The sequence below is a fragment of the Remersonia thermophila genome, chromosome 1 (assembly GCF_042764415.1).
Source record: "Remersonia thermophila strain ATCC 22073 chromosome 1, whole genome shotgun sequence".
NCBI lineage: Eukaryota > Fungi > Ascomycota > Sordariomycetes > Sordariales > Chaetomiaceae > Remersonia > Remersonia thermophila.
In genome coordinates, this window is record NC_092217.1 from 1,215,750 (window position 1) to 1,242,570 (window position 26,821).

The 26,821-nt window shown below is 60.2% G+C and overlaps 9 protein-coding genes across 9 annotated transcripts; 5 read left to right on the plus strand and 4 right to left on the minus strand.

Annotated features, from left to right (window-relative positions):
• Positions 1 to 346: 346 nt before the first annotated feature.
• On the plus strand, positions 347 to 1,559 carry VTJ83DRAFT_354 (uncharacterized protein; the record flags this gene model as incomplete). Its single annotated transcript, XM_071009929.1, has 3 exons — positions 347 to 537; positions 590 to 1,256; positions 1,323 to 1,559. 3 exons carry the CDS (start codon positions 347 to 349, stop codon positions 1,557 to 1,559), a joined length of 1,095 nt encoding a protein of 364 aa, XP_070869707.1.
• Positions 1,560 to 2,672: 1,113 nt separating this feature from the next.
• On the minus strand, positions 2,673 to 3,739 carry VTJ83DRAFT_355 (uncharacterized protein; the record flags this gene model as incomplete). The annotated part of the gene is made up of 3 exons (XM_071009940.1): positions 2,673 to 2,767; positions 2,955 to 3,600; positions 3,707 to 3,739. 3 exons carry the CDS (start codon positions 3,737 to 3,739, stop codon positions 2,673 to 2,675), a joined length of 774 nt encoding a protein of 257 aa, XP_070869708.1.
• A 1,676-nt stretch (positions 3,740 to 5,415) lies between these two features.
• Positions 5,416 to 9,033, plus strand: VTJ83DRAFT_356 (uncharacterized protein; the record flags this gene model as incomplete). Its single annotated transcript, XM_071009951.1, has 2 exons — positions 5,416 to 5,516; positions 5,595 to 9,033. The coding sequence occupies 2 exons, from the start codon at positions 5,416 to 5,418 to the stop codon at positions 9,031 to 9,033; spliced, it is 3,540 nt and encodes a 1,179-aa protein (XP_070869709.1).
• Positions 9,034 to 9,756: 723 nt separating this feature from the next.
• VTJ83DRAFT_357 (uncharacterized protein) lies at positions 9,757 to 10,244 on the minus strand (the record flags this gene model as incomplete). Its single annotated transcript, XM_071009962.1, has 2 exons — positions 9,757 to 9,861; positions 9,948 to 10,244. The coding sequence occupies 2 exons, from the start codon at positions 10,242 to 10,244 to the stop codon at positions 9,757 to 9,759; spliced, it is 402 nt and encodes a 133-aa protein (XP_070869710.1).
• Positions 10,245 to 11,258: 1,014 nt separating this feature from the next.
• Positions 11,259 to 12,824, plus strand: VTJ83DRAFT_358 (uncharacterized protein; the record flags this gene model as incomplete). The annotated part of the gene is made up of 2 exons (XM_071009973.1): positions 11,259 to 11,788; positions 11,903 to 12,824. The coding sequence occupies 2 exons, from the start codon at positions 11,259 to 11,261 to the stop codon at positions 12,822 to 12,824; spliced, it is 1,452 nt and encodes a 483-aa protein (XP_070869711.1).
• A 627-nt stretch (positions 12,825 to 13,451) lies between these two features.
• Positions 13,452 to 14,634, minus strand: VTJ83DRAFT_359 (uncharacterized protein; the record flags this gene model as incomplete). The annotated part of the gene is made up of 3 exons (XM_071009984.1): positions 13,452 to 13,826; positions 13,956 to 14,282; positions 14,377 to 14,634. The coding sequence occupies 3 exons, from the start codon at positions 14,632 to 14,634 to the stop codon at positions 13,452 to 13,454; spliced, it is 960 nt and encodes a 319-aa protein (XP_070869712.1).
• A 1,476-nt stretch (positions 14,635 to 16,110) lies between these two features.
• On the minus strand, positions 16,111 to 21,592 carry VTJ83DRAFT_360 (uncharacterized protein; the record flags this gene model as incomplete). Its single annotated transcript, XM_071009996.1, has 2 exons — positions 16,111 to 18,609; positions 18,659 to 21,592. 2 exons carry the CDS (start codon positions 21,590 to 21,592, stop codon positions 16,111 to 16,113), a joined length of 5,433 nt encoding a protein of 1,810 aa, XP_070869713.1.
• A 1,124-nt stretch (positions 21,593 to 22,716) lies between these two features.
• On the plus strand, positions 22,717 to 24,448 carry VTJ83DRAFT_361 (uncharacterized protein; the record flags this gene model as incomplete). Its single annotated transcript, XM_071010007.1, has 5 exons — positions 22,717 to 22,765; positions 22,825 to 22,899; positions 22,958 to 23,034; positions 23,086 to 24,269; positions 24,337 to 24,448. The coding sequence occupies 5 exons, from the start codon at positions 22,717 to 22,719 to the stop codon at positions 24,446 to 24,448; spliced, it is 1,497 nt and encodes a 498-aa protein (XP_070869714.1).
• Positions 24,449 to 25,302: 854 nt separating this feature from the next.
• Positions 25,303 to 26,607, plus strand: VTJ83DRAFT_362 (uncharacterized protein; the record flags this gene model as incomplete). The annotated part of the gene is made up of 3 exons (XM_071010018.1): positions 25,303 to 25,367; positions 25,614 to 26,070; positions 26,125 to 26,607. 3 exons carry the CDS (start codon positions 25,303 to 25,305, stop codon positions 26,605 to 26,607), a joined length of 1,005 nt encoding a protein of 334 aa, XP_070869715.1.
• Between the last annotated feature and the right edge of the window lie 214 nt (positions 26,608 to 26,821).

A 26,821-nucleotide genomic window follows, 5' to 3' on the forward strand; every position in this document is an offset into this window, starting at 1 on the left:
AAGCTCCTCCAAGCTGACCACCACCAAGACTTCAATAACCGCCAGCCTTTCCGAGATAACGTTCTTTTTTTTTTTTGTGCGCTGCGCGCCCATCGACATTCCCTTCCTTCGACAACAACACACCGCCAGCCTCCCAGAAGCGACACCGATCGTTTCACAGCCTCTCCGTGATACCGACCGCGGTTCATTGACCGACCGAATACGCCGATCGCTGCTCCGGCTGCTCCGGCTGCTCCGGGGACATTCAACAGTCATTCCCTACCAGCCATCGATATTCAATCGCTGAATTTTCCATCGACTTTTCTCCATTGAAGCTTGGGTTATCTTCTCCAATCCACCGTCAAACATGGCCGCCTCAGCACCGAGGGTGGCGACGCCGCCAACGTCGAGCCCGACACCCCAGCCCGACTACACTCGCAATCGCCTGCCGACGCTCTTCGAGGTTCTCAGCCGGCGAACGCTGCCGCCCGTCGACCTGTTTTCCTTCTACATTTACATGCGCGACCAGCAACGATCGGTCGACTACCTTGATTTCTGGTCAGTCTCCGAGCTCGAGCTCCGTCCCGTGCGCATGGCTAACCCAATCTAGGCTCGATGTTGCCCAGCACATGTCCCTCTGCCGGCACTACGTCCGCGAGCTTCGGCGGTCCGTCCTCATTGGCACCCCCGACGCCGAGCGCAGCTCGAGGCATTCGTCCGGCATCCTCGAAGCCCTGGGCGACATGACTCACCCCGTGGCCGGCCCGTCGATGTACCAGACCGAAAAGGAACGAGACCAGGACGCCCAGATGTCGGCCTTTTTGCGCGAGGACCGGGGCGAGCTTGTCAGCTCGTCCGGCCGCCGCACCCCGAACCTCGGCACCCCGCGCGGCGCCAACGCCGATTCCATCTCTCCTCCCCACACGGTCGCGCGCCAGGACATCCGGGCTTCGGCCGAGAAGATTCTGTACACCTTCCTTCTTCCGGGCGCCGAGCGCGAGATCACGCTGCCGGGGTCCATCACCCAAGACGTAACGACGGCGATCGAGGAGCTTGGCCGCGACGATCCGGAGGTGTTTGACGTGGCTAAGGACTACGTCTTTCAGGCCATGGAGCGCGACGCCTTCCCTGGGTTCCTGCGGATGAAGGCGTTTGGGAACCTCATCCCGCCCACGATGGTGCTCCGCCTCATCGTGGGGCTGGTGGCCATGTTTGGCGGGTTTTGGGCCGCGTTTGTCTTGATTTTCCTCAACGAGGACAGGATGACCAGGCTTTGGGTATGTTTCCCACCGTTCTCCCCTTGATCTTTCCCCCCCGAAAGCACCATCTAACCTGGTTTGCAGCTCATTCTCCCCTTCACGGTTGGCGTCTACTGTCTTGCGTCCTACCAGTACTGCCTCGACCCGGTCCTCGCCCTTGTCGGGTTGAGCGAGTACACGCCCTTCAACTTTCTTCGCGTCCGCGAACCCTATGTGCGCAAGCTCCTTATCCGCCGCGCGTTCGTGGTCCTGGCCGTGACGGTCCTTGTCGACGCTGCTCTCTGCGTGCTTTTTATCCTTGTGCCCGGAAAACGGCTCTGATGGGGTGGGAAAGCCGCCCGGCCTGGTGATTCTGGGCCATGCGGCGTTCTTCCTTGGCCCGATGACCGTTGGTCAGCGGGCGTTGCTCTTCCGGGGTTGTCATCGGTGGGATCGGTTCCTCCAGACTTATCAATGTTCAGCGAGGATCAAAAAGCACGTCAGGAGGAGAGCATCAAGCGACTGAAAAAGGGATAATTAATCACGACCGTCACGACCAAGAGAAAGGCAATTGTCATAACTTTTTTCTTTTCTTTGCCAACTCGCGAGGGTGGCTGAGGGGCTTCGCATCGGGTATTTCTACGGGCAGGGAATAGGATAGAGGGGCAGGGCGCGTTGGGTGTTTGAGGTAACGGCAGGCTGGATTTCTCATTGCGTTTCTTCTTCTCGGTCAGTTGGTGGGCAACTCCAAGCTCTAATTTTTTTATTTTTTTTTTGTTGTGGATAGGGGGTTGTAGCAGCCCGAGAAACCAGGTCGATTCTGTTGAGCTTGCAAAGTATGTTGAGGGAACCAGTCCCAGGACACATACTTTACCTAGGTACCTTATAGGTGCCTTAGCCTACAGGGCCTGTTTTGCGGATAGCATGGTTTATCTTGTGGTTTTCCTGTTTATCCCCCTTCTCCTTTTTCTTTTGTATGTATGTACAATTGTGATACTCAATGCCCAGCAGCTTTGCGCTTTTCTGTTGCGAAAGGTGGTGTGACTTAGGAGAGTGATTTTGCCTCCGTGCGTCTCACCCGCCTTGATGATGTCGAGGTACGTTAGTCACCACTCGCACTGGAAGCGATACAAGGAAACTGGTGGGCAATGTGTCATTCATCATCAAACTCATGATTCACCCCGCGGCTCTCTATGCTATGTATCCATGCCATGCGGTATGTCCCGAGCATCCGTTCTCCCCCTCTGCTCTACATCCGTACGCAGCATGAAACATCCTCCCACAGGCGTTTGTCACAGGCCCAAGCAAACAACCCTCGTAACCCCGCCGCCTAAGGATCCAGCTTGCGTTTATTTGACCGCGGCTGCGTCCCGTCGGTTGCTCGATCCCCCACCCCATCCGGGTCTACGTCCATGTCCATGTCCTCTCCGTCGACGGTCGTGGTTCCTGGGTGCTTTACTTGGAGGTCCGCCGCCCCTGTGGAGGGCCCTGCGTCGGCGATGCTGTCGCGGTTAATATCACCGACGGGTGGTGGTGCGACGAGGGAACTGCTGCCGACGCCAACCATCAGCATGCTGCTTATCTCGTTCGGGTTGGTGGTGGTAGTAGTAATGGTGGTGGTGGTGGTGGTGGTGGAGAGGGAGGCGCTCGAGCATGCGGCCGCGCCGGCGGCCTTGTCACGAGCAGCAGCACCGGCAGCAACGACGGTCTTGCCGTGATTCGCAAGGGGCTTCCCACCCTTCTTCTCCTCCTCCATCAGCCTGTGCGTCTCCTGCGCTCTTGCCGCCGCGCGGGCGGCGCGACGGTCGGCATCGGCGCGGAGCTGCGTCATCTGGCACGAGAGCGACGCCAGCGTGGCCTCGCAGCGCCCCGCCCAGGCCTGCAGGCTCGAGAGGAGGCTGCCGATGGCGTGGGGAGCCACGTCCCGCAGCGGGGCGACGCTGTTAACGCGCACGCGCGACGCCTTGGGATCGAGCTGCGCCTTGAGCAGGCCCGCATAGACGGCGCCGATGACCAGCTCCTCGAGGGCCTGGGGGGTGGGTAGGTCGAGGGCGGTTTGGAGGGAGGCGTAGTCCAGGGCCGGGGCGGCGTTGTCGCTCGAGGTCTTGGCCAGGGTTAACAGGGAGAGCTGGCGGAGCTTGAGGCGCTGGGCGTCGTTGAGCTCGGGGAGGCCGGACGTCGAGGTGTAGGTCGAGTAGGTGCCATGGCTGAAGATCTCGAGGAGGGTCAGGTACGGGGCGAACTCGGACGAGGCGAGAGCCTGGATCTGGGGCGCCTGGAGAAGCTCGGTGAAGATGTAGGTATTGGGGGCCGAGGTCGCGCGGGTGACTAGGTCAGCGGCGGCCCGAGGCGAGGTAGCCGACTTGGTGAGGGCCAGAAACGGCTGAGGGAGGTATTAGAGATCGAATGTTCCCAGAGTCGGAGCGCTAGAGCGGAGCTCAACAACGGCGGGGCAAGCCATAAGGGGGGGGGTTGGTTGTTGGACGCACCTCGAGAGCATTTAGAGCTTTAATCTCTTCCATCTTTGCAGGGCTTATCGGGTTGTCTATGGAAGAGGGTCGGCGCACTGGAGTTCTGTGCCTTACTCCCGTCGTCGAGCTCGACCGTCTAGTTGTAGAGCGTACCTATGTTGGGTGATGTTCTGGATTGCTAGGTGCAGCCTTGCGTGGAGTGGTGGGGCAAGAGACAAGAGGCGGGAGCTTTGGAAGCTGGGGCAAGGCTGAAGCCCAAACGACAAGGACGCGTCGGATTGGTTGCGGTAGACATTCCAGCAGGCCAAGCACCTTGGCTTGCACGCAAGGGATACTTGTACGTAAGTAGGTAAGATACGGTATTGTACATACAGTGCGGCTCATCGGCTAGAAACTGTACGCAGTAGTTTGCCCCGTGGCTGGGGAGTCACGGGAAGAAGGCTTCTAAATCCGTTCAGGTTCGGGCTGCGCCCCTCCGCCCCGCAGTCAAAGACGCCCACATACATTGCCATCGCATTGATGATTTCATCTGATGTCTCCCAAGACGGAAATGATTCAGAAACGTTTGGGGTCGCTTCAATTTTTGGCCGGCTACAGGTCCTCGACAGCGGCCGCCATGTTTCGTGGCCGGGGGTGCCGAAGAGAAACGACGCTCGAATGTCGCACAGACTCTGAAATGACCCAGGACCCCTCTGGGCCGACATGGATTCCGGGCTGGTCGTGGAGTCGTTCATGAAGTCGCAGCCGTCTCCATTTGGGAGAACACCCAGATTGTGCGTCATTATTGCTGCGAGAAGGCGACTGGCCAAGACGGAAGGACACGCAGCGAAGTCACTATTGAATTCGTGCAACCCTCCACACTCCGGGCGGGCACACGGCGATTGGGATCTTCCGAAATAGATTGCTAGCAGAGGGCACTTCGGCAGTGAGAGAGCGCTAATGGGCGGGTTAAAACACTGCAGGAGGATCACGCCTACCAAGAGAGATACCTACATACGGGAGGGGGTTGAAAGAAAGAAAAGAGAAAAAAAAAACAAGCTCAACATGAAAACCGTAAACTCCCCCCCCCCTTTTTTTCCCAAGGCGCCTGGCGCAAAGAGGACAACCCACGGGAGTTGCGAGAGCCGTGGCTAGGTTAGTTATCGTGTGGCAGAAGTGTAAGCGGTAGGTCGCTTGAATCAAGTGAGACCACCGTACACGCACGGTGTAAGCCAATCCACTTTCAGGTTCTCTGGTCCACGGGGGTCTTCAGCACCTACGGTGGACACGACGCCTCCGGGTCATCCGCTTGCCGAAAGGGGCTGATGACAAACCTATGTAGTAGTTGAGTGGCTCCCGCGTGCCAAGGTCTTGTGTTTCGCATCGTCCCCAGAAATCAAGCTGGCCCGGCTTCCCTTCTTTTGCAATTGCGCTAGTGCCTCTAGGCGTTTTCCCTTAACCCCAAATTGTCCTGTTGCCCACGTACGTGTACACAGCAGGACTGACCGCCATCGCTGGGAGGTGGCTTCTTCTCTTCTTTTTTTCTCTTCGACCGTTGCTCTTAAAACACACAAACAGACACGCTTCGCCCAATGTTATAGCAACAGCTTTACCACGACCGAGCCAAGTCGAGTGTTCCGCCCTGCTCTCGTGCGCCCGCTGTGCTGGGGTTCGCGCCAGGGTCCAAGAACGCCGGATAGGGGAAGCAAAGCATCGGTAGAGTTTCGTTGGGGGAAAGAAAACCCAAGATGGCTCCTCCAAGCATCTCAGTCTCGCCGCGGGACAAAGCATCGCTCGCCGCGCCGACCGCGCACATGGCGACCACGACGCTCAAGGTGGAGGGAATGACGTAAGTCGCTCGAGGGGACTCCTGTCGCGCACCGTACGGTTTGTCCTCTGACTCTCTGGCTCTCTTTCTGTCTCGCAGTTGCGGCGCATGCACCTCGGCCGTTGAAGCAGGCTTCAAGGGCGTCGATGGCGTCGGCAGCGTGTCCGTCAGCTTGGTCATGGAGCGCGCCGTGGTCATGCACGACCCCCAGCGGATATCCGCCGACAGGATACGAGAAATCATCGAGGATCGCGGGTTCGATGCCGAAGTCTTGTCAACAGACCTGCCCTCGCCCGTGGCGCCCCGGAAATCCTTCGGCTCCTTCCCCACCGACGACGGCCCCCGGACGATGGTGACCACGGTGGGGATCCAGGGTATGACATGCGGCGCATGCACCTCGGCGGTCGAGGGCGGGTTCAAGGACGTGGCGGGGGTGAAGCATTTTAGCATATCGCTGCTGTCGGAGCGCGCCGTCATCGAGCACGACCCCGCGCTCTTGACCGCTGCGGCCATCTGCGAGATCATCGAGGACAGGGGGTTCGACGCCGAGGTGATCGAGAGCAGCGAGAAGGCTGCGGAGCCTGGCTTCGCGACGGACAAAGCCAAGGCCGCCTCGACCGCGACGACCACCGTAGCCATCGACGGCATGACATGCGGCGCTTGCACCTCGGCCGTGGAACAAGGATTCAAGAACGTCGACGGAGTTCTCCGCTTCAACATCAGCCTGCTGGCGGAGCGGGCCGTCATCACCCACGATCCAGCAAAGCTCTCGGCCGAGAAGATCGCCGAGATCATCGAGGACCGGGGCTTCGATGCCAAGGTTCTGTCCACGGTGTTTGACTCTCTCGATCACGCCACAGGCACTTCGACAGCGCAGTTCAAGATCTACGGAGTGCTCGACGCCGCCGGCGCGAAGAAGCTCGAGGACATGCTGACCTCGCTCCCGGGCGTCAAGAGCGCCAGGCTCTCGCTCAGCACGTCGCGGCTCACCGTGGTGCACTTGCCTCACGTCACAGGGCTGCGAGGCATCGTCGAGGCCGTCGAGGCCGAGGGTGTCAACGCTCTTGTGGCCGACGGCGACGACAACACGGCCCAGATCGAGTCCCTGGCCAAGACGCGCGAGATCAACGAGTGGCGGCGGGCCTTCCAAATTACGGCCGCCTTTGCCGTGCCCGTCTTTGTCATCAGCATGCTCATCCCCATGTGCTTCCCGGCGCTCGACTTCGGCGCGATCCGACTCATCCCCGGCCTGTACGTCGGCGACGTGATCTGCTTGGCCCTTACGATCCCGGTCCAGTTTGGCATCGGAAAGCGCTTCTACGTGTCGGCCTGGAAGTCGCTGAAGCATGGCTCCCCGACCATGGACGTGCTCGTGGTCCTGGGCACCTCGTGCGCCTTCTTCTTCAGCTTCATGGCCATGGGCGTCTCCGTCCTGTTCCCGCCGCACACGCGTCCGAGCACCATCTTCGACACGAGCTCCATGCTCATCGGCTTCATCTCCCTCGGCCGCTTCCTCGAGAACCGCGCCAAGGGCCAGACATCGAAGGCGCTGTCGCGGCTCATGTCGCTTGCCCCGTCGATGGCGACCATCTACGCCGATCCCATCGCGGCGGAGAAGGCGGCCGAGGGGTGGGAGAGCGGCGCCGCCGTGGACGAGCAAAAGCAGGCGGTGGAGGGCAACGCAGCCGAGGAGCGGGTCATCCCGACGGAGCTCATCCAGGTCGGAGACATTGTCATCATCCGCCCGGGAGACAAGATCCCGGCCGACGGCGTGCTAGTGCGAGGAGAGACGTACGTCGACGAGAGCATGGTGACGGGCGAGGCCATGCCGGTGCAAAAGACCAAGGGCAGCTTCCTGATCGGCGGCACCGTCAACGGCCACGGCCGCGTTGACTTCCGCGTCACCCGCGCCGGCCGCGACACGCAGCTCAGCCAGATCGTCAAGCTCGTCCAGGAGGCCCAGACGAACCGCGCCCCGATCCAGCGCCTGGCGGATCTTTTGGCGGGGTACTTCGTCCCGGTGATCCTGTGCCTCGGCCTTTTGACCTTCCTGGTGTGGATGATCCTCAGCCACGTGCTCCCCCACCCTCCCCAGATCTTTCTCGAGGACACCAGCGGCGGCAAGATCATGGTGTGCGTCAAGCTGTGCATCTCCGTCATCGTCTTTGCGTGCCCGTGCGCCCTCGGCCTGGCCACCCCGACCGCCGTCATGGTGGGCACCGGCGTCGGCGCCGAGAACGGCATCCTGGTCAAGGGCGGCGCAGCGCTCGAGGCGACGACCAAGATCACGCACGTGGTGCTGGACAAGACGGGCACGCTGACGTACGGCAAGATGAGCGTCGCCAAGGCGACCCTGGCCTCGCCCTGGCAGGACACCGACTGGCGCCGCCGCCTGTGGTGGACGATCGTGGGCTTGGCCGAGATGGGCAGCGAGCATCCCATCGGCAAGGCCATCCTCGGCGCGGCCAAGGCCGAGGTCGGTCTCCCACCCGAGGCCACGCTGGAGGGCAGCGTGGGCGACTTCTCGGCCGCCGTGGGCAAGGGCATCAGCGCCCGCGTCGAGCCCGCCACCTCGGCGGAGCGGGTGCGCTACACGGTGCTGGTCGGCAACGTCGCCTTCCTCGAGCAAAACGGCGTCGCCGTGCCGCCTTCGGCCATCGAGGCCTCGGAGCGGGTCAACGCGGCCCACTCCACCGCCGCCACGGCCACCAAATCCGCCGCCGCCGGCACCACCAACATCTTCATCGCCATCAACTCGGCCTACGCCGGCCACCTCTGCCTTTCCGACACCATCAAGGAGGGCGCGGCGGCGGCCATCCAGGCCCTGCACCGCATGGGCGTCCACACCGCCATGGTGACGGGCGACCAGCGCAGCACCGCCCTGGCCGTGGCCTCGGCCGTCGGCATCCACCACGACGACGTGTACGCCGGCGTGTCGCCCGATCAGAAGCAGGCCATCATCCGCCAGATGCAGGAAGACGGCAACAGCCGGGGGCGCCGGGCCGTGGTGGCCATGGTGGGCGACGGCATCAACGACTCCCCCGCCCTCGCCACCGCCAACGTGGGCATCGCCATGAGCTCGGGCACCGACGTGGCCATGGAGGCGGCGGACGTGGTCCTCATGCGCCCCAACCACCTCATGGACGTGGCCGCCGCGCTCGACCTCGCCCGGTGCATCTTCCGGCGCATCAAGCTCAACCTCCTCTGGGCGTGCGTCTACAACGCGGTGGGCCTGCCCTTCGCCATGGGCCTCTTCTTGCCCCTGGGGTGGCACATGCACCCCATGATGGCGGGCGCGGCCATGGCGGCGAGCAGCGTAAGCGTGGTGACGAGCAGCCTGTTCCTGAAGCTGTGGAAGAGGCCGGCGTGGATGGACGAGCTCGAGGCCCAGGCGACGGGCCAGGCGGTGGCCAGGAGGGCGTCCTGGTGGGGGGTGGGGTGGGTTTTGGATGCGGTCAGGGAGGTGTTTGGCGACAGGAGGAAGAAGGGCGAAGGGTATGTGCCGTTGGCGACGTTGGAGGGGGAGCAAGGGGTGTAACGAAGACGAGCGCCACCATGGAGTTTTTTTCCTTTTTTTTTCTTTTTTTTTTTCTAAGAGAGGGGGGGAGGGGGGGGGGGGGGGGGGAGGGGGTGGTTAGTTTGCTTTCCGGTTGGAATAGCGGACTTTTGTTGGGCATCTTGTTGTTGGTGGATGCTTTGTTTGGTTGACTAGCGCATATACCTACCTCTCCATATTGTATCTCTTTGCATGACGTTACTGGGAACGCTTATGATCGTCTCACCATCTGACTATCATCCCATCATGTGGTGTATCTTACTGGGCGTCTTAGTGTTGGTCATTGTGGTTGTTGTTGTCGTCCAGGATGATGAACAAGATCTTGGTTCCCCCCCGGCGTGTTGTCATGCTTAGGTCATGATGGCAGGTTGTTCGAATGATGTCAATGAGGGTATCTTCTCGCTTCCTTTTTTTTTGTCTAACCAATAGCACCTCTTTCGTCGTAGGTACATCACGTTGTATGGTGCCATCCGGCTTCGTTGGTATGAACGAGCCTTCGTCTCCTCGATGCAGCGTGAATCCTCCGCGTCTCATCTCTGAGCGGGAGGCTTCCGCTTCGTTCGTCCTTTCTCACTCGGGACCATGGCCCATGGCGGCGGGGATGTCGGGTTGGTGCCTTGGTTCCGTCATAGTAAGCACGAGGCTCCCCAGACAGGGGTGTACCCTCCTCCTTTTCCTCCTCGTCCTGAGGGCCGACGGTTGCATCTAAAAGGCAGGTTGCAGGTAAGCCTTGATGGCCTTGATGGCGTCACCGTCGTGCGCCTTGAGCAGCTCGGTGGCCTTGGGCTTGGAGAGCTCGAGCTCGTCGGCCTAGGGATTTTTTTGAGCACGAAACGTCAGAACACCGGCTCCATGTCATGAAGAAACAGAGAAAGAAAGAAAAAAAAGGTACTCACCAGCAGCTTCACATCGGCCGCATCCACCTTCACATTCTTCACCTCCTTCTTCGCCGCCCCACCTGCGGCGGCGCCGGCAGCACCGCCGCTGCTCAAAGCGCTCATGGCGTTCTTGACAGCCTCCTGGTCGACATTGGTGGCAGCCTCGTCGTCGTCCCCGCGGGCGTCAAGCTTGGACAGCGCGGCGGCAGCCTTGCGGTCCTCGGCCGACTTGGCCGTGGTAGCGGCAGCCTCATCCTCGAGGTCGGCGGCGGCGGCGGTGGTGGTGGTGGTGGGTTGGCGATCTTCGGCAGCCATGTTGCTTCTTCTTTTTTCTTCTTGGAGGGTTCCGCGGGGAGGGAGAGGCGCTGAGGTGGTATTCTGTCCGCTGATGGCGATCTGCGCTCCGTTGCACCAAAGAATGCTCGGTGTTCTCGGCCGGGGCGGGGGCTGTCGAGGCGGGAGAACCTGGAAGGAGGAATGCGTGGTAGGTGGTCAGCATCGCGGCGGTCTGGAGCGTCAGACTGTCGACGGCGCCGGGGGGGGAGGGGTTCGGAGATGCAGGTCAAGGACGCATGTCGTACCTGGGATTACTCTGCAGGGGGGGGGAATTGTCAAGAGGGATTCGATGTCGAGCCTGGGGGCGCAGTCGACGAGAACCTGACCCAACGGGATGCAATGCAAATGCAATGGGGATCGCTGATGCGCGCAAGGCGGCGGCTGCTGCCCCGCGGCAGGCCAATCCTCTGAGGCAAGTGGGAAAGGGTCCGAAGAGGAAAAAAAAGGTGGGGCTCGAGAGGTGTGGGGCTCGGTGAGCGCTAGGGGAGGTACGTACTACGCAGTATACCTGCCTACTGTGTATAGTATGTACTGCGTACTGCGTACGCCCGGCGTGGGCGGGGTCTGGAAGATCCCCTTTTAGTAAGCGGGCAAGGCACCGAGCGGGTAAGCAAAGCCATTGGCCAATCCGCGGGCCCATGGGTCACACAGAGTCAAGGCCGTTTTGGGGCCGTTTTGGCCCAGGTTCCCTCCGCCTCGACATGCAAGGCGGTTTGGTTTGACTCACAAAGGAGCCCGCCCGTTCTGCGCACCACCATGAAGCAGGCTGAGTCTGAGCTTGAACCACTCTCTCGCCGTAAGACCGGGTGAACAATTAACTGGCCGACATTGCACCGCTGCTCTCACTGCATCTACGGCGTGCATCCCCGTATGCTCACCGTGTTCCGGCCCTGCCTTGCTGGATCCCGACTCCGTCACCCCCGTCTCGCCCGTCGTCGTCCGTCCTATAACTGCCCTGCGTTCCCGGCGCCGCCCGCCACGAGGAAGCCCGCCATGTTCCAGACAAAAATCGAAGTCGTCAAGATGGGCGAGGCGATTTCAGGCACCGGAAACTACCCCTGGCAGGCCCGCGACTGGGCTCCGGACTCGTGGCGCTCCAAGCCCATCAAGCAGTGCCCCGAGTACCCGGACAAGGCGGCCCTGACCAAGGCCACGGCCACCCTGCGCCAGCTGCCCCCCATCGTGCACCCGCGCGAGATTGTCCAGCTGCGCCAGCACCTCCGCGATGTCGCCCAGGGCAAGGCCTTCCTGCTGCAGGGCGGCGACTGCGCCGAGCTGTTTGACTACTGCCGCCAGGACGCCATCGAGTCCAAGATCAAGCTGCTGCTGCAGATGAGCTTGGTCCTGCTCTGGGGCGCCAACAAGCGCGTCGTCCGCATCGGCCGCCTGGCCGGCCAGTACGCCAAGCCGCGGTCGAGCCCGCACGAGACGGTCGATGGCCGCCAGGTGCCGTCGTTCCGCGGCGACATCCTCAACGGCTTCGCCCTCGACGAGCGCGAGCTCGACCCGGACAGGATGGTCAGGTGAGCATGCTTCCAGGACGGACCGACGAAACGTTGGGAAAGCCCCGCGAGGGGAGCGAGGACCGCGCGCGCGCATGGCTGACACACCCCCTCCTCTCTTCCCCATCCCACCAGAGCCTACCACCACTCTTCGGCCACCCTCAACTACGTCCGCGCCGCCATCTCCAACGGCATCGCCGACCTGAACCGCCCCCTGGACTGGGGCCTCGGCCACGTGCGCGACCCCGAGCTCAAGGCCAAGTACGAAAAGGCCGTGAGCTTTCTCAAGGACATGCGCAACTTTATGCACACCATCGGCGCCGAGAACGAAAAGTTCCACACGGTCGACCTCTTCACCAGCCACGAGGGCCTGCTGCTCGAGTACGAGGAGGCCCTGACTCGCCTCCTTGACGATCCTCGCTCCCCGCCCGCCCACCCCCGCAAGGAGTGGTACAACACGTCGGCCCACTTCCTCTGGATCGGCGACCGCACCCGCCAGCTCGACCACGCCCACGTCGAGTACTTTCGCGGCATCGCCAACCCGCTGGGCGTCAAGATCGGCCCCACCACCCCGCCCGGCGACCTGCTGGGCCTGCTGCGCACCCTCAACCCGGCCCGCGAGCCGGGCAAGGTGACGCTCATCACCCGCTACGGCGCCGACAAGGTGGCGTCGCTGCTGCCCGCCCACATCCGCGCCGTCGAGGACTCCGAGTACGCCCACACGGTCGTCTGGCAGTGCGACCCCATGCACGGCAACACCAAATCCGTCGGCTCGGGCATCAAGACGCGCCAGTTCAGCGACATCTTTAGCGAGCTGCAGCAGACGCTGCGCATCCACAAGGAGCAGGGCAGCTACCTCGGCGGCGTCCACCTCGAGCTGACGGGCGACGCCGTCACCGAGTGCCTCGGCGGCAGCGAAGGCCTGGCCGAGGACGACCTGTCCACCAACTACACCAGCTTCTGCGACCCCCGCCTCAACGAGAAGCAGGCCCTCGAGCTGGCCTTTTTGATTGCGGATCACTACCGGAGCGAGCGGGAAGACTGCTGCTGCGACTGAGCGGCGGCGGCCGGGGGGTTAAAGGGGGGGAAGGGCGCCTTTGGGTGGCTGGAGTTGGGGGGTTGCTTTGGTTTTTTTTTTTTTTTTTTTCCCGCCAATGTTGGCTCCTTTCGCTTGGTTTGATGTTATCTTGATGGCTTGGATCATCTCGTTTTTGGATACATGTATCATGTATAGGCACCTTAGAGAAGGCTTCACTAGCAGCACAGCGCCACGGAAAAACTCGACGTCATGGTGGTAAACAACAAAGCAATTTTTTAGTCTTTTTTTGTTTTTTGGAGGGGAGGGGCTGTCTCTGATTCAACCACGGTTTGCATAAGTGATTTCTTGAGTCGTTGGCATTATTCCAATCAAACCAATTTCAGTCTGTCGATCAACATTGCCGCGATGCGTCGGATTTCAACAGACGTTCGGTTCTACTAACCATCCATGGTATGATGATGATGATGATGATGATAATGATGGTATAAAGTTCAAACTCCAGGCTCCTTCAAAAAACCCCGTCTTCCCATCCTCTCTTCGCACCTCTCTCTCTCTCTCTCTCTCTCCCTTCCCATTTCACAAAACGCTCCTTTCCTTTCCTCCTCCTCCTCCCCCTTTCTCGTCGCTCCTCCTCACGGCGGCGAGCTACGCCAGGGTAATGGTCTGCGCGCCCTCAAACGCATCCCCTTGCTCCAGCACCTGCCAGCCGCTCACGCTGCCCGGCTCGATGCACAGCATCTGGCGGAACCCGTCCTTGGGCTCAAAGTCGGCCATGCCGGCGGCCTTGTCGGTCCACGGGTTCCAGACGACCACGTCGCTGAGGTTGTCGCGGGTGATGCGGAACTTGGGCTCGCCCGACTCGGAGACGGTGACGGCGGCCGAGGCCGAGGCCGGCGTGTAGACGCGGTCCGTCTCGGCGGCGATGGCGAGGGGGTCGTCGTGCGGGGCCGAGGCGGCGGGGGAGACCTTGTCGACGTACGGGGTCGAGGCGAGGCCGGCGATGGCCACCTCGTTGATGTCCTGTCCAAAAAAAAAAAAAAAAAAAAAAAGCCTTGATGTGAGCGAGCGCCCCGGCGCAAGCGATCGACCTCGGGCCAGGGGGGGGGGGGGGGGAGGAAACCGGCGTGTCTCTGTTTCCCTCGTACGAACCTTGACGCGGAGATAGGTGTGGAAGAGCACCTGGCAGTCAAACGGCTTCTCCCCGTCGTTGGTCACCACGAGGCCCGTGCTCAGGCTGTCGCGGGTGAGCGTGACGCTGTAGATGAGGTTGAAGGCGTACGGCCAGCGCTCGCGGGCCAGCGGGTCCAGCCCCGCGGCGGCCGAGCTGAGGCCAAAGTCGAGCTTGACCGAGGCCGACGACAGGGAGAACGAGTCCTCCGACGTCGACTTGCCGAGGAACTCCCAGCGAGACGTGCGCGCGAAGCCGTGCTGCGGGAGCGTCTTGGTCTGTTCGTGGTCGGGGGCGGTGCCAAAGACCTGGCGAGCACACAACGGGGGTTGGTGGTCAGCACGGAACGGAGCTCAACCCCCATCGAGGGCATCCAGGGAGGGGGGCGGGGAGGAAACGTACGGGGAAAACGAGCGGAATGCCTCCCCTCACGGCCTTGCTCCCGTCCAGCTTGGCCGCGTCGCTAAGCCACAGCTTCTCGTCGCCCGCCGCGTCCTTCCAGCTGATGACGGTCGCGCCGTGGAGCAGCACCTCGACGCTCTCGCCCGTAGGGAGCTCGGCGCGCACGCGCGAGTTGTCCTCGGAGAAGGTGACGGTGGCCTGGGGCGCGAACCCCGGCGTCGAGACTAGGGTCTTGGGCTTGTTGGCGCGTTCAACCATTTTTGGGGGGAGCTTGAGGAGTCTGGAGGATCCTGTGGTGGTTGTGCCGCTGCGGATGGCTTGGTGTGCGCAGCGGTTGGGGTTGCTTGGAGAGCCGGTGCTCTGATCTTCAGGGGTTCGTGGTCAAGGACGAGGTGCGGGGGAGAATTCACCGAGGGGGAGCGGTGATTTGATACAAGGTTTTCTAGCAGGTGGACAGAGCACAAAAGGAGAATATATATGCGGGTCGCTTCCTCCAGGCGACAGCGATCCAAGTGAGGCTCCAGGCTAGGTGTATTGTGCTGTGGTGGTGGTTTGGTTGGTAGAGTGTCACGTCAGTGCGAGAAAAGGGGGGGGGGGGGGGGGTCATCAAGTCATCAAGTGCGGGACTTGACGCAGGGATGGTTGAAGGTCGTCGGCCACTGCGGGGTAGTGTGTTTCACTTTCAGGAGTGTGGAGGGGAGGAGCTTAGGCTTAGGCTTGGGGGGTGGGGAGGGGGAAGGGGAGGGGGGGGGTTGTTCCAAAGAGTACAACAACAAAAGAAAAAGGAGGGTAGCATCTGTTGACGTCTACACACGTAAGGCTTTTTCTCCAACCCGGGAGAGGCAGCAAGCAACATGAAGGTTGTCTCTGCGAAAGCAGACCAAACCATCCATCAGCTTCAGGTGGAAGAAGTCGGGCGCTACTGGATCCCTAGGCACATTAGCTTCTACTGCGTAGTCTGGGCGTCGCAGAAGTCCAGTCACAGCCCAAGGATGAAGATACAGGTTCAGAGCGGGGCTGAGCTTCCATCGCAAGGCATGGAACATTCCGAGGCTTCCATTCCCCGCCCCCGCCCCTCCTTGTCTCCGAGGTGGTACAGAGTACAACGTCAAGGTACCCAGGTGCCTACACAGTACTACCGCTATAAGCGAAGAAAGGGTGGCACCGTAGGTCGGTAGGCAGCGGGGACAAGAACCATACCTACACGTGCAGAAACAACCATCACCTGAAACACGACGCTCTACCTCAGCTACCTAGGTAGTTACCTAGCATCTCAGCTGGATGCGTCACCGTCTGCTTCAGGTCGCTGTTCACCTGGAACGCTCAAATTGGTTTTGACCGTTCCACGGGAGCCAGAGCCTCTCATCCTCTTCGCACCCAGCCTCGCCGGAACAGATCGTCGTGCCGCGTCTCAAGTAGCTTTTGTTCGGCCGCCATCATTCGTTGTACTATTATCATTATAACCTGAGTCTTCTCTGGGTGCCCTCGGTGCAGGTATTCCGTCTAACAAAATCTCCAAATGCCCATGTTTTGTTGTTTGCTGTGCTCTCAAAAAATACCAAGCCCAAACTCCATACCATCCGTGAGTCTACGACCAATGGTTACTCCCTGTACAACCAACCCAACCCAACCTGAACGCCACCAACAATGACCATGATTAACATGACGAGCATGCAATGTTAAACTCCCACAATCAACCAAGTGCTCACTCAATAGTACAAGCCAACCCCCGCGTTACATCGACGCCCTTGCGCGCCGCTCCGCTTCAATCAACTCCTTCCTCAAGTCCATAAACACATCTTCAATCTTGTACACGTCCTCCCTTGACAACCGTGCCGTTCGGAGCTCGTCCAGGCCGCTCCGGAACAGGTCCAGAATCTTTTGCGCCTGGCTCGCCTCGGCCGATGCCGGCGGCGGCGGCGACGGCGTCGTCGTCGTCGTGTCTTCAACAATTGTGGTCGTCATCTCACCCACCACGTCTGCGGTGACAAGAGCGGGCTGGGACTGCTCCTTGTCCTCGGGATCATTGGTGGTGGTTTGAGCAACATCTGCCGGAAGATCCACCGCCATGGCCTCTTCAACAGAGGATTGCGATGCTGGATCCTCCCCGGTAATATCCTGACGGCAGCTGTGGCTGAACTCGAGCGCAATCTGCGACTGCACGTCGTGGTCGCTTTCCACCTCCATCGCTGTGTCATCACCGGCGGCTGCAACTTCTTGGGACGCACCCTCCCCGGTGCTCTGCGGCGCAGCCAGCTCTGCCGACGAGCTGGGGATCCGCTCCTCGGGCGACTCCCCGTCGAGATTCTCCGGGGCGAACGCGAACTTCATCTCGCCTGAATCGGCCACTTCGACATCCCCAGTCTGTGACGGCAGCTCTTGACGGTCTGCTGTCGCGTTGCTGATTTGACTGTCGTTGCGGCACAGTCTCTTCGGGCTGCTCTCCTGGGCCTTGGACGTGGTTCGCTTGCGCTTCTGACCCCGTCCTCCTCGAGTCCTTCGTTGAGAGCTCGGTGCCGACGGCAGCTCCTCCGCGGGCGGCTCGGCGATGGCCTTCAACGGAGACGCCATCGAGCTGCTCCTGGTTACGCGGAACGGCACCACCGGTTCGGCAGCGAGCTTGACTGGAGACTTCACCGGGGATGCAGCCGCCGAGCTGCTCCTGGTCTTGCGCGACAGGACAGGAGCAGGCTGCTTCTTCTTTTTCGACGGGCTTTCCTTGACAACAATGCATTCCGCAACGGGTGATACCTCGCGTTTTTCGGGAGATGCGGAGGCCGAGACCGGGGGATGGTCGGCGCCCTCGGGTCCGTTGGCGTCCATCTCGCCCATAAGCTCCAGGAGCGCCGAGTCGTTGATGCCCCCATCAAACGATGTCGTACTGTCCGTCGGAATCGGGTACGCAGGCGGTTGAGCTAGCGGAGGATCCGCCAGGGTCGTCGAGTTTCGGGCCGCCTCGTTCTGCCGCGTCGGCGTCTTGGGCAACGGGCTCGTCGGGGCATCCACAAACTCTTCGCCGTCGGACTTTGAAGTCGGGGTCTCTTGGGCCTGCATCTGCGAAATCCGCGCCGAGCGCCGAGGCGTGGTTGGTCCCGGAGCAACGGATCTGGCAGGCTGCTGCCGAGGCGCCATGATGGCTGCGGGTTGCGGCTCTTGAGCAGCACCAAGGATCATGCTATCCTCAATCACCTCATCCACGGCCGGCTCTGGCAGGGTCGTCTCTCCTGCGTTCATAGGACTGCTGGGTACTTCAGCCTCATCCACAACTTCTGGCAAGTGGACGACGCTGATCCAGCCGCGGCGGCTCGTCGGGTCTGGAACGACAGCCTGTTGGCGACTCGGATTGGGCGAGCCAGAGACTGGCGACGACGAAAACTGCCACTCATCGAGGATGCTATGACTAACAGACCTCGACCTTATCTCGGCTGCGAGCGGGTTCCCCCGGACCTCCGGCGGCGATGAAGGAGGATCCGTCAGGTCGTTCTCCGTCATAACCGTCACCTGGCCGCGGCGAGGGGTTGGCGTCGATGAGATGTAGTCGTCAAACCGTCTTTGTCGTTCAGGTGTCGTGGCCTGTCTGGTTCGAGGGCCCACGGGGGCGTTCTGCCGAGTTCCCTTCGGCCCAGGGCTTGAGCCGATCTCAGGAAAGAGAAGAGAGTTTTCGCGCTGGCGATCCCGGACTTCCTTTTGGTGCTCCGTCAAGACCTGTGACTCGAGAGGGCTGCTCGGGACCGACGGTTCGATGGGCTGAAACTGGATCTGGGAGTCGTCATGCCTGGCACGAGAACGTGTGCTTCGCTGGTTGAATGAGACGATCTGGTCTCCCGACGGTTTCTCCCCATGTCCAGTTCCCGGCCGGCTCGCAAGGGCCGGCACGGGGGTTGCTCTCCGGCTGCTGGAGTGCAAGGGCGGCATTGGCAAGCTCAGGTCGTCAAAGGAGTCCACGAATGACAGCTGCTGCCCAGCACACTCAACGCTGGACGCGTCCAGACCTGGGAGCATGATGTCTGCATGAGCCTGCATCTGCATCAGAGCAGCCTTAAGCTCCTCTGGGTACTCCAGATGATCGACGCTCGCAGCAAGCCTGTTCCACAGAGAGATGGCCGAGTTAACGATGCTCCGGTGGCACGAGGCGAGGGAGGCGCAGAAGAAGCGTTCGAGGCTCTGTAGCTGCTGTTCGGGGTGCTCCATGTCGGAAACAAGGTTGGAGAGCTTATCCCAGACGAGTTTCATCTGCTCTTGTTAGCATCGGTAGGGCGAGAGGGGAACACGATCCACTTACAGCCGCGAGGACGGAGGGCGTCTGGCCACCAAGCAAGCGATTGCCGTCTTGGAACCAAACCAAAAGTCCATCTTGGAGAGACATCATGGCCCTCAAAAAGAGCTGGCGGTTGCATCGATCGAAGAAGCCCCCGATCTCCTTGAACAGCTGAACCGCCGAGTCGGAGTCGATCGGGTCCGAGTGAGCGTAGAGATGCGCCAGAACCTCGTTAACGGCCTTGTAAAGATTGTCGAACGTGTCAAACGAGGCAGAACGGGAGCCGGCCAGGCTGGTACCCCAGAGCCGCTTCCGAGCCGCGTCCACGGCTTGCCGGTCGCGCGGCTGCGTTGCTACCGAAACGAGTTCCGTCACATACTTGACGCAGGCCGCGGATGCCTCCACGGACCCTGAAGCCGCGAACAGGTCAGCCAACACCTTGGCCAGGGGCTCGATGATGACAATCGCCACCCCCGCGTCTCCCGTCTCTTCGCGAACGCGTTCAAACGTCGCATAGAACAGGGATTCCCAGTGCTTCGGCGGGAGATTCGGCGTCGACCTGATGCCGCGCTCAAGGACCTTGACGATGTCACGGTACTCATGCCCGATAGGGGTTTCGCCTCCCGTGCTCGTCGAGCGGTGGCTATGCTGGTCGGGCTCGAGCCAGCCGGAGATGTTCTGAGCCACCAAGAGCCACATTCCATAGGGCCTCGAAATCTCCATCGGGATGGTGGACATGAGCTCCAGCGCGAGGTCTATTTTCGCTTTCGCTCCCTTGGACGCGAAGAATGGGGCAAAAACACGGGCGAAGAAGTCGGCAAACTCCTTGTCATCGGGAACACCTGGTGGAGCATTCGACAAGAGCGAAAAGAGGGTGGAAAGGGGAACCTTGGTTGAGGGTTGGTGTTTGCCAGTCTTCTCGGTGAAGGGTAGAAGGCCGAGCAGGGTGACCATTGTGTCCACGTAGGCCTGCGTCGCGAGAAGGAAGTCGGTCGCGCCGCCTTTGCCCTCGCCCGCCAACCCGCGCTTCCAGAGCTTGTCCAAAACGGCGAGAGCCTCCGTGACGAAGACTGTCGTATCCCGGGAGACCTTGATCTCCTTGGCTGCGGCCGAAGCTACGCTCGAAACCAAGGATTGCCAGAGGCGACGAGCTGTGCTGTCGGGCCGGGAGAGGGCGACGAACTCTCGTGAGAGGATGGGCTCCATCACGCTGAAGACGCGGCCCGCGTTGCGCCTGACCCATTTGGAGTCGACGGCAGGGAGCTCTTCGGGCTTGACAAACGCGGGATCCACGATGCGATCAACCTTCCACATCCGAGGGGTCGTGCAGTCCAACAAGCCTGCCAGGATGGTGCTCGCCTGACGGAGGTTGTCCTCAGCCGTCTCGGCCGCCGGGTCCAGCAGCTTCGCAAAGACCGGCCTAACGCTGGCATCCCAGTACGTGTCGAGGTGCGTTGAAGGAGCATTGGGCCGGAAGGAGTAGTAGAAGAAGTTACAGATACCACCCAGGACGGCGCGCCGAAGCTCCTCCGACGTCTTGCCGGAGCCTTTCCGCCGAAGCTGACTGACGAGAGGCGCCGACAGCGTGGCCAGGTTCTTTAGGAACCCCTGCTCCTCAAAGTGCATGAGATAGACCAGGCGGCCCCAGGCCTGGTTGGCGGCGATCTTGGTTGGGAAGTCGGGGCTGTTGAAGCAGTTCTGAATGATCTGGAGCCAAGGCCTGGCGTGCTCCCACTTGTCGAGGCGAATGCGGAGCAGGAGGGTGATGACGCTCCAGATTTGGGGCACGACGGCTGATTCGTGCTTGTCCTTGGTCATGAACGCGAGCCTCTCTTCGTAGTATTGCAGGTATCGGCGGTCCTCGTGGGAGGTATTGAGAAGCTCCATGACCTTGCGCGCGAGCTGCTTCTCGTGACCGATGCTGTAGGCGGCCTCCAAACCCAGGGCAACGGCGGCGGATCGGATGTCCTTTAGGTGGCTGAGCATGTCGGTAAACAGATCGACGAGCCAGTCCGAGTGGATGATCATGAGCTGCTTCGATTGCTGGACGAGCTTGCGGTAGATGAGGACCCGCGACAGGACGATGCTCTTGCCCTGGATGTGCTCCTCGATGCTGCGCAGCGATGAGACCAGCCTCCCCACCCGATCCGACGTCATCACCTTGGCCGAGAAGTTCTGAAGCGAGATGACCTGCATGAGACGACGAGCGGTGTCCTTGGGGGTGGTGGGGTCCCCAAAACAGCGTATGCAGTGCTCGATGATGAAGACGGCGAAGTCGTTGGAGATGGTTGAGGCGATGGCGGGAAAGTGCAGGAAGGTGTTGAGCAGGGTGAGGGCGTGGTTGACGAGAGAGCTGTCGACATTGCCTTCGGGCGTCTTGGCCAAGATATCCCGCTGCATGAACTGGGTGAAGAGGCTCATCTTCTCTTGCAAAGCGACGCGGTCCGGGAGGTTATTGGATGCCTTCCATGCCCTCGTCATCATCAGGTACGCATCGAGTTTCGAGTCGCGGTCACCGCCGGCGAGCTGCTGGAGGGTAGACTCCAACATGGTGGCCAGGTTGACCGGGGAATCGGCGAGATCTCCGTTGGCGGCGGTCGGTGCGAGGATGTTGGGGGAGTGGACGGTGGGTTTGAGGATCGACTTGACGGGTTTCGATGCGCTCCGGGGAAGAGACACTGGGGTCGGGTGCTGGACGCCGTCGGCGTAGACTGGGGGCTCCTTGTACTCGGCCTGGGCCGAAAAGCCGACCTTCTTCCGACGTTTGGATGTCGATGCGGCGACGGAGGAGGATGGTGACTGGAATCCGGGAGGGGTGTGAATGTTCAGTCCGGCGTCGACGCAAGCGAGTGGAGGCCTCGTGGTGGATGTGCCGTCATGCTGGGCTTCGCGGGGCGGAGTCGGTGGTCTCTCGGGCAGCGAACTCAAGAAACACGACAGCACTACGGGAGACGACATGCTGTCGCGCTGATGGATTCGGCGAGAGAAGACACAGGCTTGCTGCGTCCCTCGAGCAAGGAACGCGTCTCAGACGTGTTGGTCGGGCCGCAGGTGCATCGAGGTCGGATATCTCGAGAGGCTCGAGAAGGGTGCAAGGACAAACGGATGGCAAGGAACAAGAAAAAACAAAGGATCGAAGGCACCCCAAGCGCCGTATGTCAACACCGCAACACGGAAAGGCGACAGAGACAAGAGAGCGACGAGTTGACTTTCTAACTAGCCGTCGTGGTGCGATGCCACGATGGACGAGCGAACGGGGCGGGCAGCCTTGAAGGGGAGGAAGATTCAGCAAGGTGTGCAAAGTTGCTGGGATGCCCAGGCAGTTATTGGGGCGGTCAAAGCTCTACCGACGGTAGGCACTTTGACGCGGTCGCGTAACCTTAAATTCGCGGAACGCGCGTCTGCATCGCGCGCAACCACTTTGCCCTTTCATCGGCAGCCCAAAGCCCCACATGTTGGCTCCACACTTCAGCCTCCCGCTTTTGCCTACCCCTGGTCCCGGCCCCAGGCAGGCGACCCGTTTGGTCGAGGCCAGCGAAAGGCTCCCAGGGGAGGCACGGCCGCTGGAGAAGTCGGTCGCTCAACAGGGCTTTCTGCTGGAAGTTCCATGGAGAAGCCATCGATTTCCGCATTTCATCTCTTGCTGGAGATGGATGCAGTAATTAACGGGGGTTGGAACGAAAACAACGTGATGGAAGACAAGACTCAAGGTCGCCCTTGGACCCTGACATGAGGGAAATCCAAGTTCACTGTACCTACCTATGGGAGCATCAAGCCTTCGTCCAACTTGATAGTCAGCCATTCGGTATTGGGTGTGCTAAATACCTGCTTGGGAAGCATACTGGCATTGTTCTGCCGTCTTCTGTCTTCAGCGGACCCCGCTCGTCTTGGGAGGTTGCACCTTGAAGGCTGGTGGGGCTGGCTTGTATCAACCTGACGCAAGCATCTCCCATCATCAACCAGATTTCCCCTGAATCGCATTCCTCCAGAACACCGGAGAGCGAGAATCGAGGCAGCCGAATCAGAAAGCGTCATCTGGAACCTCCAAAGGCCTCTGTAATTCTTCATTGCCGGCTGTTGCCATGGCCCACAATCCTTCATTCGCCTTGGTCGGAACCCTCACGGGGCCAGGTAGGCTCGCATCACGTTTCGGATACCCAGGCTGGTGACATGACTGACTCTCTGGCAAGCCAAGCGAGACGCAGTGAAGGCCCTCTTTGAGAAGCTCAACCAAGATCTCAAAACCAACTCCCTTCAGTCCCAAGGTTCGTCCTCAGCCGAGCAGTTCGTTGGACGAGGGACACGGCGGCTAAGTCGACACAGAACGGGATGCTGCTCTTGAGGAACTCAAGATCTACGGGCGTGACCCCAGCTTCGCCGATCCCATCTTCACCAAAGAGGCATGCTCCCATATTCACCTTTCTAAATGTTTAGTTCTGACACATTCGCAGGGCATTGAGACACTCACCAAGTTTGCCTTTGACAGCCCATCAGAGACCACATCGAGGAACGCCCTGCGCGTTCTCTGCAATGCCCTGTTCCTCAAAGCCGAGACTCGGCAGATATTTGTCGACCTCGGATGCGAGCTCAAGGCATGCACCAAGCTCAAGAGCGAGAGCCCGGAGGATGAATTCCTAGCTTCCAGGCTCCTGTTGCTGACCACTTACGGCACCACCGTGGACCTACCGAAACTCATCGACAACCACGACCTGGCCGCCTCCATCATTCAGAACCTATCTCGACATGCCAAGAGGTTAGCCGGAGGGCCAAATGCCAATGCCACAGCCGCCGACCCCATGCCGGCCATGGCTCTGGCCGAGACGCTCAAGCTCGTCTTCAATGTCACCAACTTTGCCAAGTCCCACCTCGCCTCCTTTGACGGCGCACTCTCGCATATCGCCGCCATCCTCCTCGACCACCCGCCCGCCCCAGCAAGCTCCCCGCTGGACCCTCCTTTCAACCTTCTCATCAACCCCCTCCTGAACCTGGACCTATCCCGCCCGTCCGCCCAGGCCGCTCTTTACCCGACCACCGCGCCCTCCCGCGTCACAGACCGCCTCATCCAGCTGCTTGATCTCGCCATGAAGATCTACACCGACGACCAACTCGACCAGAACGTCAGCCCGCTGCTCTGCGCGTTGTCCAACCTCTACAAAAACGCCCCATCGCCCAACAACAATGCCAGCGACAGCGAGAAGAGCACCGATGACAACGACGTCGGCGCTTCCATCCGCTCCCAACTCCTCCCTACCGACGAGGACCGCAAGCTGGTCCTGGGCAAAACCGAGACCCTCCCTTCGCGTCTGCTGCGCAACTGGACCAATGCCTTGGCGCCTCAGTTCCGAAACGCCGTTGGCAACTTATACTTCGACCTGTCGGGCGGCGATGCTGGCAAGTTTGTTGAGAACGTCGGGTACGGCTATGCCTCGGGATTCCTCTTCGATAAAGGCATCGCCATGCCTGAGGAGGTGGTACGGAAGGCGGGCGAGGGCTCGTCGACGGCAGAAGGCCCAAGCCGGCCCATCAATCCGATCACGGGTCAGTTTTTGGACGAGGAGAAGTTCCCCGAGCTGCCGAACATGACGGACGAGGAGAAGGAGAGGGAGGCGGAGAGGCTGTTTGTTTTGTTTGAACGGTACGTCCCACCCTGCCCGAGAAGTGAGCGTGTCTGGTGGCAAAGTTGCTAACGAGAGATGGTCCAGGCTGAGGTCGACCGGCGTGGTGAATGTTGAGAACCCCGTAGCGCAGGCATATCGGGAGGGTCGGATTCAGGAGTTGCCCGACGATGCTAGTGACAGCGATGACTTGGATTAACCCGGGGGAGGGAGGGACTCAGAAGACTTGCGAACTCTGGGCTTTCGTCAGGGATACCATGGCATGTGAATGGCCGCTAATGAGAATTGAGTGTCATATACCCATGCTATGAGTGCCACTATGCCAGCCTTGAGTGTTTTAAATCCTCATGTCAAATTGTAGCATCTCATCAGCGGTAGGTTACTAACACCAACGAAAAACCCGAGTTCTTTATGATTGGGATCCTCCTTTCTATGTAATGTCGTGCGATGCGATATTGAGGGTGAGCACTCGCTCCAGTTTCCAGACCACTGCGATTGATGACGTCTTGTATTACTGGAAGGTATCTCTCGGATCCAGAACTTGACTGATGTGATACATTTAGCAACTACCCGAGTGTTCCAGACCAGCAGAGTGCGGCTCCATCGTCTGGTAGTGCCTGGTTTTCACCAACGGGCATATAACCCTAACCCTATCAATATGTTCTGCCTTCTTGACCTCGCAGCTTAACCCGCAACTTTGGCCATTGCAACGAAACTGGATGCTTACATCATTGTGTACCAGTTAGGTGTTTCGGCTTTACGCAACCTGCCATTGTTTATCACCAGACGTGCGCCAGTCGCTGAACCTGCGACTCACCTCGGTTTGTTGCGCAAGGCAAGGCTGCATAATACCCTTCTCATTTTTTATGGTATTCTTCGAATCATTTTCTATTCCAACAACGCAGCGCAGATCGTCAGCGTCGACAGATTCGTAACAATCTTACCGTGGCGTCGCAACATTTCACTCCACGCGCCTCTCGGCGCGACTCACGACCCCTTGCGTCGCAACAGTTCATACAGTATCTCTGGAAGACCACGCAGCAAGCATTCGGTATGCCGTTCGCCGAGGATTTTCTTGCTGAGGGCGATCTGCCCCTCATTCAGTCCGATCTCTTGTAGTAAGTCTTGTCCCGTCACAGTCGTCCCGATGGACTTCGTTCTTTTCATTACGGCTCTGTTTCCTGGAGCACTGCGCCTTCTTTTTGATGCGATCCTTTGCCTTTATTTTCCTGGAAGCCCTGGGCCATGGAGGCGACGGAAGAAATCACAACGGACGGCTCATCTTGTGCGTTGCTTTTGCTCGGCGCGCGAGTTGTGTCTCTTGATCGTTCGGACGGGGCGAGCGGCTGACACAATCCCGACAGCAGCGTGGAGGAGGACCATGGCGACGATGACTACCAAATCGCTGAAGACCAGCAGGGTCTGAGCGTTGTCGTGCTGGGTGACCAGATCCAAAGCGACATTCCAGAAGCGGACATGGATCTCCAAGCGGAAATTGAAGCCGACATCAAGTCTGCAGAGGCCGCCGCCGCTGCTGCTGCCGCCACCCCCACCGCCACTGCTAGTTCCGCTAAGAAACGTGGGCGCCCATCGCTCGGTAACGCATCTGAGGCTCGTGCAAAGACGCCAGCCTCAGCAAAGAGCATTGGGAGAGGCTCCGCCAGGCGCAAGTCTTTAGCGGCCGAAGGGGAAGAGGATAAGGAGGCAGGGGACACGCCGGTGCGTAAGCGTGGTCGTCCCGCTCGTTCAGCTGCTATCGTTACTGGCGAGCGCATTGCTGCGAGCGAGAACAAGACCCGTCGTCGCCGCGGTGCCGCCGCTGTGAGTTCTACGGATGTCGTGAATTACCAACATTCTTCTAACGCAGACTATCAGGTTCCTGCGAAGACCCCAGGCCGGCGCGGTCGCTCTCCGAAGTCCGAAGAAGCTGAATCCGAGGAAGAGACCCCAGAAGGCGAGTACGAGGTCGAGGCGATCGTGGATTCCGCCATTGATGCGGATACAATGAAGCATATGTATCTGGTCAAGTGGAAGAACTACCCGGAGAGCGACAATACGTGGGAGCCCAAGGAGAACCTCACGGGCGCCCTCGAGTTGGTCCGCAAGTTTGATATCGAGAAGAAGAAGGCCGAGGACGCGGAGGCGGCCAAGAAGGCCAGGGAAGCCAAGGAGGCCAAGGAGGCTGCTGCGAAGAGGGTGTCGGTTCGGAAGGCGGCGGCCGCTTCTACCACGACCAACGGCAACGGCGAGCCGAAGAAGCGCGGGAGGAAGCCGGGGGCTGCCAAGGTTGTCAAGCCCGTCAAATCACCGAGGAAGACTGTCGCGCGCATTGGATGCCGGAGACCCGGTCGGGCTTGATCACGTCGTTTCTTTCGTCCTGTTGTTTATTTGGTCCTAGGCATTTCGCTTGCGGAGGTCCGGCACCTCTAATTATCGGTCGTTTTAGCGAGGCATCTGTCGGTGGTTCATCTCATCGAGTGAGGGCAGAGGGAGTTGACGGATGGATGGGTTATCGCTGTGTTCTGACGTTGCTGTACGGTGTACCATGCTGCCAAACATAGTGGCACGTTGT